Genomic DNA, 10,528 nt, shown 5'->3' on the forward strand with positions numbered 1-10,528 from the left:
TTTTTGTTAATATATTTCTGTAATATATTAACCTAACTACTTTTCATAATTCGGAGCATATCATGATATTTTTCTTTTGATCAATTTACTATTAAATTAAGATATATTTAGACACTCTCAGATATACGTTAGCCTTCGTTTCGCAGACTAGTTGCATAATTTATATATCGATATTTTTGTGCGATAATCGGATCACCGAAAGCGCCAATAAATACAAAAAGGAAATGTTGAATAATGACGATGGGAATGCATGACAGTGCTACCAATGCTAGGGACGGACAGGAAAAACATTTTGTTTGACATCTCCAGAGTAGAAAAGGCTTGTGAGAAACTCAATTTTTCACTTTTTAATCTCTGCTTGACTGGTGAACATCGGGCAGCAAATCTGAAAAATATTAAGAAAAAAAAATTGCCGGCTTTTTCGTGAAATATATTAAACTGAATTTTGATTTCGTTCGTTAATAGTGCACATTATTGTCAGCAAAACAGGAAATTATTAACCAGTGAGCATTTTTTGTGCAAAGTGAAATAGTTCTTAGTTCAAAGGAATCCGAAACGTAAGTACGAATTAATTTTACTTGATTGGATAAGTTGACGCATAGATTCTGCCAGTAGGAAGAAATATTGGCCGAGAAAAGCGCATCAAGCTAAAAGAGAAAATTAGACTTTAATTTCAGAATGGGCGATCGTTTTCGCAAACGTCAGCGCCGTGAGTCGGTGGACTCTGTCCCCTGCAAGCGTCGCAGGCAGAGCCATGTCACCGAAGATCGTATTGAATCTATTAACATGTTGATGGCCAAATTAGGCAGATTCAATATCGTCGGCGTCTTGCTGCGCATCCCGCAACTGGAATTGTTGATCAGCAAATGCCTGCCCGACCACAAGGAGCAGGTGCTCAGTATTCTCAAAAGCTGTGTAAACCGGCCCCCCAGCCACGCCACAGGCTCCTACGCCACCATTGTGGGACTCCTCAACATCGGCTTTTACCCAATCATTGCCGAGTTTCTCGGCGCCTTGTTGCAATCCCTCCGGAAAGCACTCGTCCATGGCAAGTGGGAGAATGCGCGCGGCCTGCTGCACTTCTTCACCGAACTATACAACTGCAACGTCATCAACGGCTCCTCGATATTACGTCTGTACCTGACCTTCGCCCTGCATTGTGTGTCAGACGAAATGGACGGCATTGTTCCGCAGCTTCGTAGCGATTTCTTTGCGTACAGTGTGATCACTGCATTGCCTCTGATCGGGCGCGATCTACAGCTGAGGGGTCAATCCTTTGATCATCTGATCACCACACTGCATATCTATATGCGGAAGCGCACCCACTCACATGGCGCCCTGCTCAGCATATTCGAAGGCACTGACCACCAGGAGGACTACCTGGACACATACTGGAGGCAGATCGTTCAATTACGTCAAAACAACTGGCTGAAGCATGGCAGAATGCGTCCATCCATGCACTACGAAACAAGACTGAGTACTTCCCTGCAGCACGATCTGCCGGATATGGAAATGCCGGAGATTAATCTGGTGCTCGCGTACCCGCGTCCCTGGGTGGTCTTCCGCATTTTCGACTTCGATCAGCTGGACATTGAGCTGTCCACTGGCACTGAACGCTACTTTCTCGAGTGCGAGATACTTGAGCTTTTCGAGCAAACCTATTTGGATCGGAAGGTCTGCGCCGACAGTCTAGTGAATTTCATGGAACGAAATTCCAATTCCGATTTCGTCGCTCACTGCATCGTGGAGGTCATCCTCGGACAGATGCTGGCGCTGCCAAAGTCGCCGCTGATCACCTTGAGCTACGGCAGCATCCTGGTGGAGATGTGCAAGCGCCGTCCCGACCTTATGCACAAGGTGATCGCCGAGGCCACATTGGTTATCATCACGAAGATGAGCTCTTTGCGTGTGGCCTGCTTCAATCGGCTGATCAACTGGCTGTCCCACTACATGAGTAACTTTCGCTTCGCCGCTGGCTGGCGACACTGGGAGTCTTTCTTCTTGGAGTCTAGTATCGATTGTGAGCTCAACCCCCGTGCGATTTTCATGCGGGAGCTGCTCAAGAAATGCGTTCGGTATGTGCAGATCCTTCACCCTTTTCTACCTATAGTGTGTGAGCCCTATTCAATGTCACCTCCCACAACAGATTGAACTTTTACGAAGGTATTCGCCAGATCGTGCCGGTCTCGCTCCATAAGTACATGCCGCCAGTACCGGAAGCTCACTTCCCGTATTCCGATGGCGCGATGCCCGGCGCCCAGCTGGCCCACGAAATAAATAAGGAGATGCAACTGAGGCGCAAAAAACCGGAGATCATAGAGGGAATAATGGCACGCAGCGACCTGGACAAGCAGCTTAAGATCCACGTGTTGACCACGTGTGTCCTCCGAATGGGCTGCGCATCATTCACTCACACATTTGCCGCCCTCCAATCCATAAAAACAACGCTCTCGGTAAGGTTTTGTTTTCGATTCGATTCAATAATGGCACTAAATTTTGTAATATTTCAGGCTTTAGCCTCGAGCGAGACGGACAGCCACGCCATCATGGCCGGACTGTTCGACGTGTGGGTCGCCAATGAACAGTTCCAGTACGTGGTGGCCGAGAAGCTGCTGAGAATGAATATCGTTAATGCCATGTACATAGTGTCCTGGATCTTTACGCCGAGGCTAAAAAAGGACCTAACCAAAATGTATTTATGGGAGCTGCTTTACGCGGTTCTGCGCCACATCAAGAATCCCGAACGAGGTATGATCATTGTAGACGACGAAATTGAGCAAAGCAAAGCACTCAAGAATCTCATGGTGGACGCTGTTCAGCGCATTATCAAGGTACTGAATGTTTCATTCGAAGAAAATAAGACGTCCGTCCACAATCTGGACAATGATTATTGGTTCCAAATGGATGCTGGGCAGACTGGAAGACTTTCTGTTTGTTCATTTCGAGGACTTAGACATAATCAAGAGTCGGCTAATCAAGATGTGCGAGCATCCAGATATGTGTGTGCCCGTGGTCAAGACTATTCAACGTTTTCTCACCCTCTGCTTGAAATCAAAACCCGAGCCTGAAATAGCTCCATAATGTAAACATTCTTCTTTCGGCTTGCACTGTTTTTCAAAATCCTTTTCTACTCATATGATTTACTCAGTTTTGCCATGTAATTTCCTCGGAAACATCCACTAAATCAGAGCAAGCATACCCAATTTTCTATGTTTCTTTTCTTTTCTTTCCATTCTATTTTGGCCGTTTTAACAAAACTGCCAACAGGTTTTCAATACTGAGAACCATATTTAATTTTGACAAGATAAATATATTTAAATTTGTATTATTATTTTCAGGGAAGAGTCAGCCGTAAGCCGAGTGCTCCATTATATTTTTAGTGCCCTTCAGCAAGTCGCGAAAGTTTGGAGTCGGTAAGTAATTTAAACATACAAAACAAGATCGCCCAAATCAAGACTCTTAAGAGTATTGTTACTAGAATTTAGAATAATAATTTTTGTAATATCATGCTCCAATTAATGCAGAAACTACTCAGTCTCTGTTTTAGAGATATTAACGAAATTTTGCAGCTCGCGGGAACCAATAACAGGTATCAGAACCGGGATATTGTTTTGTATTCATAAAACACAAAACATATGCATTAAAAGGTAAAAAATATGTCAATCTAGGATCAAATCATTATTAATGTCTTAAAGCAGCTTGGAACAACAAATTTAACATCAATTAAAGGAAATACAGTATACACAAGTACATACGCATAGAAGAAACTTGGTTGACCAGCAACAATGACGTCACATTTAGTCAACATTTACGTTTTATGCTTTGGCCGTTTTTGTTTGAACCCGTCAGTATATTTTGATAGTGGCATGGTATATTTGGGTATATTTCTGTGGGTCAGGCGGTATATTTTATCGACACATCCGCGGTCACACTGAAAAGGGGAGTGAAATTGATTTTCTGATAAAAATTTTCGCTTTTCGCTTGGATCTCCTGAATCCTTTGGGGCAAACTTAGCATACAGGTTCTCTGGCCAGACTTCACAGCAGCCCACAGCGCACAAAATGATTGGTGGTTTGTTCGTGTACAACCACAAGGGCGAGGTTCTAATCTCGCGAGTTTATCGCGATGACATCGGACGCAACGCCGTGGACGCCTTTAGGGTCAACGTCATCCATGCCCGCCAGCAGGTGCGATCGCCGGTGACCAACATTGCGAGGACGAGCTTCTTCCACATCAAGGTATGCCCATGCCACGTCCACCGGATGCACTATAACTATTCGATTAATCATCCACATGAATCTTGCAGCGTGCCAACATTTGGCTGGCGGCGGTCACCAAACAAAATGTCAACGCTGCGATGGTGTTCGAGTTCTTGCTGAAGATCATCGAGGTGATGCAATCGTACTTTGGCAAGATCTCCGAGGAGAACATCAAGAACAACTTTGTGCTCATCTACGAGCTGCTGGACGAGATTCTGGACTTTGGCTATCCCCAGAATACGGACTCGGGCACTCTGAAGACATTCATAACGCAGCAGGGCATCAAGTCGGCCACAAAGGAGGAGCAGATGCAGATCACCTCCCAGGTGACTGGACAGATTGGCTGGCGCCGCGAGGGCATCAAATACCGACGCAACGAACTATTCCTGGATGTGCTTGAGTATGTCAATCTGTTGATGAGCCCCCAGGGCCAGGTACTGTCGGCTCATGTGGCCGGCAAGGTAGTGATGAAGTCTTATTTGTCGGGTAAGGATTTGAAAACCAGTAATGGAGGTCAGGTCTCATTGTCGTGATAATCCTTCTCTTTAGGCATGCCCGAGTGCAAGTTTGGCATCAACGACAAAATCGTAATGGAGTCGAAGGGACGAGGCCTCTCGGGCAACACCGAGGCGGAAACATCACGTTCCGGCAAGCCGGTGGTCGTCATTGACGATTGTCAATTCCATCAGTGCGTCAAGCTGAGCAAGTTCGAGACGGAACACTCGATCAGCTTTATCCCGCCGGACGGTGAATTCGAGCTGATGCGGTATCGCACCACCAAAGACATTTCGTTGCCATTCCGTGTTATTCCGCTGGTGCGCGAGGTGGGGCGCACCAAGATGGAGGTGAAGGTGGTGCTCAAGTCCAACTTCAAGCCCTCGCTGCTGGGCCAGAAGATTGAGGTGAAAATACCCACGCCTCTGAATACCTCGGGTGTGCAATTGATCTGCCTCAAGGGCAAGGCCAAGTACAAGGCCTCCGAGAACGCCATTGTGTGGAAGATCAAGCGCATGGCGGGCATGAAGGAGACTCAGCTGTCGGCCGAAATAGAACTGCTTGAAACCGACACCAAGAAGAAATGGACACGACCACCGATTTCCATGAATTTCGAAGTGCCCTTCGCCCCATCCGGCTTCAAGGTTCGCTATCTGAAGGTGTTCGAGCCAAAGCTGAACTACTCCGATCACGACGTGGTCAAATGGGTGCGCTACATCGGGCGCAGCGGCCTCTACGAGACCAGATGCTAGACAATCAACCAATCCTGCAGCAAGAGTGTCACAGTTAAATTGAAATGAAGGGAAAGGAAAGGAAAGCGTATAATCGCCCCTTATTGGTATTTCCTCAATCAAATTGAACAAGCAGTTAATGTATTCCAAAATTAGTTCCAGCAAGACGGCGGGCCTCCAAGTAGTGGATGGATCCCGCCACCACCATACATAGATACATATATCGTAAATCGTAATTTGTATACTGCCGCCACAGCCTCCGCTCCGCAGGCGCGCTGGCTATGCGGGCGGGGCGTGCTGTGCTGTGCTCCCTATACACATACCATTACCTACTATTATTTACCATTACTATTTAATTGTAAACTATTGTTGTTTTATATGCGCGGCGGGGCGCTTCTCAAATCTCACGCTCACGTTTTCACAACTATTGATTATTATTTGTATTAACCGTATTATACATATATACATATATATATATACATACAGATATTATATATGTATACATTTTTCATTGTGCAAAGAACAAAGGCGAACGATGCAACTAAATGTATTTAGTAGACCAACTCTCTATCTCTCTGTCAGCGCTATAAATAATGATATTCAAGTGTTAATAATATTCGAATTGTTTAATAAATAGCATGATATATACATACATATAACAAATATATAATATGCTAATATTCTTAGAATACCAAATGACCCCATTCATCATTTGTTGGTCACTTTGTACTATGAAACCTGACCTATATCTCTAGTATCTAATCAACCACTAATTGTATTTCCACTTTGGAACATTGGGTATGGATAAAGAATGTAAGGTCTGGCTTCATTTGAGGCTGGAACGTAGCCCTGTCGTTTAGATAGGGCCTCCTGAAATTCCCATCAATTAGACGAGTGATAGATTGTCCACAATGCTGTCTAATACAATAATAATAGGAGCATTTTAGAGATTATTTGTTGTTGAAGGAACATGCTAATTACACACGAATATAAAGAGAGACATCAAAGATGGAAAGAAGTGAATGTACAACCCAACAAAAAAGTTGAATGTACGAGCATCGTTTATGCAAAGTAGCCACTACTTCGCGGCTCAAATGCTTCCCTTAATTGAAAGATACAAAGAGCAGAGTTCCCTCTTCAGTTATTGTGCATACATATTTATACAGCCCACGAATGTTTTTTGTGTAATGACTCATTTTAGTGTAGCGACAAGCTTTAAAGTTGTTTATGGCACAGTCTAGTTCATGATAAAAAGTCACTAAAAAATGCCGAAAAGAAACATTTGACTGGAAAGCTTTGTTATCGTTGTCAGAGGCTTTTGCATAATTTCCCATTGAAATGAAATCAAATCAGTTTTGGAAGTGCCCCAATCAATCCAATTCGACGAACAAAGTTCATTTTGGTTAAACTATAAGTTGCCAGCTGTTGCCAGCCCATCCCCCCGAGGAGGAACCTTGACAGTTTTTCAACATCTAGATATTAATTAATTGGACTGGAAATTTTTAAATTAGTCAACGGCTTCCGGCTCGCTCTCCTCCCCAGCGATAGCTCGAGGGAAGCTTTTTTTTTACTTATCGCCCCCAGCCGGCTTGGCCATCAGCGATAAGACGCAAAACAGGTAGCGTCATTGCTGTGATTTCGTTAGCGGGTTGCACGGACACGTAAGACCGACCAATGGAGGACATAGTTCCCGATGTTGTGGATAGTGTGCCCAAGGGCATGCTGCAGGTGCTGTATCCGGGGAATCTCTTCGTAGAGCAGGGCAACGAGTTGACGCCCACTCAGGTGAAGGATGAGCCGCGTGTGACCTGGGTAAGCCCCGAGGGGGAGGGAAGCGAGACCCTGCTTACCCTGCTCATGGTGGATCCAGATGCTCCTAGTCGGGAGGATCCTGAATTCCGTGAGATCTTGCACTGGGCTGTGGTCAATATTCCAGGAGACGACCCACGCGCTGGTTACATTCTGGCGGAATATGTGGGCTCGGGTCCGCCGCTGAACACTGGACTGCACCGATACGTATTCCTGCTCTACCGTCAAAGCCGAAAGATCGAGGAGACATTGCCCATAATAAAAACGTAAGAGATCGATCGTAGATCAAGAGAAATCAGTTTAAATCTTTCTCTCCATTTTTCCAGCATTCGCAAGGGACGCCTGAACTTTAGCGCCAGGGATTTTGCAGCCAAGAACCGATTGGGCAGTCCGATTGCAGCCAACTATTACCAAGCAAAGTACGATGACTATGTGCCCATTCGCAATAAGCAGTTCACCGGCTAGATATTTTTGTTTTTCCAATCTCATGCTCTGTTCGTATATTCCCTGCGCCGGCTGAATAAAGTCTACCCACCCAATCGCTTATCGGGCTATCGCTACGTGAAGCTATCTATGGGTGGGCATTAGGCGAAAAGTGCACGCAACTGATTACAGGTTATTGGGAATCGGGCCGATAAAAGGCGCACAGCTGGGGAAGTGGGCCAGAGTCACTGTCTTAACGCCAGACCGAACACAAGCAATCAGCTAACATGGACACCGCCGGTATTATTCCAGACATCATCGACGTCAAGCCCAAGGCAAGGGCCACCATCACCTATCCCTCCGGGGCTCAGGTGCAGGTGGGCAATGAGCTGACTCCCACACAGGTGAAGGATGAGCCCACCGTTGTCTATGACGCCGATGAGGGCTCTCTGTACACCCTGCTCTTGGTCGATCCCGATGCACCAAGTCGCGAGGATCCCAAGTTCCGCGAAATCCTTCACTGGGCCGTGATCAACATTCCCGGCAACAAGGTCTCCCAGGGCCAGGTTATCGCCGAGTACATTGGCGCTGGTCCCCGCGAGGGATCCGGCCTGCACCGCTACGTGTTCTTCGTGTTCAAGCAGAACGAGAAGATCGCCTCCGATAAATTCATCAACAAGACGTAAGTACAGTCTTCTAGTCCTCCCTGGCGCCTTAATTTGATTATCTTCTTCCCCTTCCATGCTTCATGCAGGACTCGCGAAGGTCGTGTCAGTGTCAAGGTTCGCGACTACATCACCAAGTACAACTTTGGTGCTCCCGTTGCCGGTAACTTCTTCCAGGCCCAGTACGATGCCTACGTGCAAACCCTCATTGACCAGGTCAAGTAATCTAAGCACCGACTGTCCAGCATTCTGTGAAATAATAAATATTGTACCGCGTATTTAATGTAAAACGTAATCGCTTACCTTGCCATATTTTTGCCCGTCGAAGGGTGGGAGTCCAAATCATTCAAAATTATCAGTTTAACAGACCGTGGCTTCTCTTTGTCACCACTCAAGCTGGGTTAAGGGACATACGAACATCATCTGGGTCTCAAAGTCCACTATTCAAGCACACAACTGGATCAATGCTTTCCTTTTCCTGATACCTTGTTTATTAGTTAATAGATACGAAATATTTATCAATTATTTGGTTTTTTTTTGCCTTTGCCCCCATGATTCATGGAACATTCGAGCATTCGATTTCAATTTAAATGTTTTTCTTTTTTTGGTACTCTCAAGACTTGTTGTTAAAGAACTCCGCCACAAGTTTATTAAATTCGTCCGCGTAGCGCAGATGGATGTTGTGTTTGCCCTCGGGGAACTCATGATATTGCGCCTGAGGCAGACGCTCCTTTAACCACGGCACATGCTCCGCCGCAATCATGGGATCCTTCTTGCCGTGTAATATGAATGTGGGCGCCTTCACCTGCTCCACTTCGGAGCGACAGAAGTCCCCGTCTCTTTGATCGTAAAACGAACAGGCGGCATCCACCCACTCGCCCCACAGTTGAGCGAAACGCTCCACGCCATACACCTGCTCCATGGGCTCCCGCATGCGTGGCGACCACTTGGCCACGTCCCGGATGTTGCGGAGAGACTTCACTTCCTCCTCGTTCAAGTAGGCGCCAGCGCCCCAAATGGCAAGCCTCTCGACGGCCTCTGCATGACGACCGGCCACAATCAGCGCTGTGATGCCGCCATCACTCCACCCGAGTATGGAGAACTTTGGTCTGTCCAGGGCCCGCATCAGGTCCACGGCGGCCTGGGCATCCTCCCGAAAGAATTCCAATCCGAATCTGCGCTGGGGCGGCACAGACTTACCGTAGCCGGGTGGATCCCAGGCGATGATTGTGTGCTCCGGCATAAGCTTTGGCAGCTGCTCGATCTGGGGCTTAAAGTCTGTCCAGGCCGATCCCAGGGCACCGGGCATCAGCAGCAGACTCCGGGGACCGCTGCCACACTCCACGATATGCAAATCAATGCCTTGGACCGTCACTTTGCGCTCCGTGTGTATGGCACGAGAGAGGCGGGGGGCCACACGGCCTAGTCGGCTCAGCATTATGCAACGGGCAGCGGACGTGACTCTCCAGTATGGCAACAAACTAGTCGTTTCGTTTGTTTGGAGTGCACTCCAACGTATTGAGATTTGGTTTGCTTTGCTTGTGCAAATCCTTAGCCGGTCCGGTGGAGAGCTGGAGGGACGTTGTATTTGATTTTTGATTTGTAATGTTTGATAAGAGCCAGCTGGAAGTGCGCACAACAACTGTCCGATAACTGCCAATCGATCGCTGGAAACAGCTGGGAGCAGAACTGTGCGAGAGCGTGGCAACTCTATGTTGGCGCGCAAGTCAAAAGCTTTCCATTTCCTCTACTTTTCCCATTCTGCCGGAGTACGTTTCATTTCGAACGTCACAGCAGCGCAGCGAAGGACCAATGGACAGCACGTGTTGGCATTCGCAGCTCTGCTCTCCTCCTGGTCGTTCTGGAGCATTTTTGACAAAATTATTAAAAACTAAATGCATGGGAGTGCGAGTGCGTGTCGGTATCTGGTGTCCCCCAAGTTAATACTCTCGAGTGACGTGGATTTATGGTAGTGTTGGCCTTGCAATTGCACACACGTGGGAGGGATGGAGGGAACCATTACTGCCGCCCACACAGACAAAGGACGAGACAGGACGCGCTACAATTTTCATGGCAAATGCAAATCGAATTTGACACCGAGTTGTCGAAGTTGCGTAGTAAATGTCAAGGCATTTACACGGGTCGT

At 46.9% G+C, this 10,528-nt stretch overlaps 5 protein-coding genes across 7 annotated transcripts; 4 read left to right on the plus strand and 1 right to left on the minus strand.

Moving 5' to 3' along the window:
* The first annotated feature begins 194 nt into the window (after positions 1 to 194).
* On the plus strand, positions 195 to 3,197 carry LOC111067397 (nuclear cap-binding protein subunit 1). 3 transcript variants are annotated; one of them, XM_022356467.2, is made up of 4 exons: positions 195 to 557; positions 665 to 2,075; positions 2,147 to 2,453; positions 2,511 to 3,197. In XM_022356467.2, the coding sequence occupies exons 2-4, from the start codon at positions 679 to 681 to the stop codon at positions 3,066 to 3,068; spliced, it is 2,262 nt and encodes a 753-aa protein (XP_022212159.2). In that variant the 5' UTR covers positions 195 to 557; positions 665 to 678; the 3' UTR covers positions 3,069 to 3,197. The 3 variants fall into 3 exon arrangements, with proteins under 3 accessions (XP_022212159.2, XP_022212155.2, XP_022212149.2); XM_022356463.2 differs by having other exon boundaries at positions 196 to 557; positions 613 to 2,075; XM_022356457.2 differs by having other exon boundaries at positions 197 to 557; positions 616 to 2,075.
* Positions 3,198 to 3,912: 715 nt separating this feature from the next.
* Positions 3,913 to 5,692, plus strand: LOC111067929 (AP-2 complex subunit mu). The gene is made up of 3 exons (XM_022357280.2): positions 3,913 to 4,238; positions 4,307 to 4,745; positions 4,809 to 5,692. Exons 1-3 carry the CDS (start codon positions 4,062 to 4,064, stop codon positions 5,504 to 5,506), a joined length of 1,314 nt encoding a protein of 437 aa, XP_022212972.1. The 5' UTR covers positions 3,913 to 4,061; the 3' UTR covers positions 5,507 to 5,692.
* Positions 5,693 to 6,827: 1,135 nt separating this feature from the next.
* LOC111067948 (protein D3) lies at positions 6,828 to 7,833 on the plus strand. Its single transcript, XM_022357299.2, has 2 exons — positions 6,828 to 7,560; positions 7,621 to 7,833. Exons 1-2 carry the CDS (start codon positions 7,160 to 7,162, stop codon positions 7,757 to 7,759), a joined length of 540 nt encoding a protein of 179 aa, XP_022212991.1. The 5' UTR covers positions 6,828 to 7,159; the 3' UTR covers positions 7,760 to 7,833.
* A 123-nt stretch (positions 7,834 to 7,956) lies between these two features.
* On the plus strand, positions 7,957 to 8,677 carry LOC111067959 (protein D3). The gene is made up of 2 exons (XM_022357307.2): positions 7,957 to 8,399; positions 8,472 to 8,677. The coding sequence occupies exons 1-2, from the start codon at positions 8,005 to 8,007 to the stop codon at positions 8,605 to 8,607; spliced, it is 531 nt and encodes a 176-aa protein (XP_022212999.1). The 5' UTR covers positions 7,957 to 8,004; the 3' UTR covers positions 8,608 to 8,677.
* Positions 8,678 to 8,850: 173 nt separating this feature from the next.
* LOC111067938 (valacyclovir hydrolase) lies at positions 8,851 to 10,026 on the minus strand. Its single transcript, XM_022357288.2, has one exon. It carries the CDS (start codon positions 9,818 to 9,820, stop codon positions 8,996 to 8,998), a length of 825 nt encoding a protein of 274 aa, XP_022212980.1. The 5' UTR covers positions 9,821 to 10,026; the 3' UTR covers positions 8,851 to 8,995.
* Positions 10,027 to 10,528: the final 502 nt, after the last annotated feature.

The sequence above is a fragment of the Drosophila obscura genome, unplaced genomic scaffold, assembly GCF_018151105.1.
Source record: "Drosophila obscura isolate BZ-5 IFL unplaced genomic scaffold, ASM1815110v1 contig_150, whole genome shotgun sequence".
Classification (NCBI taxonomy): Eukaryota; Metazoa; Arthropoda; class Insecta; order Diptera; family Drosophilidae; genus Drosophila; species Drosophila obscura.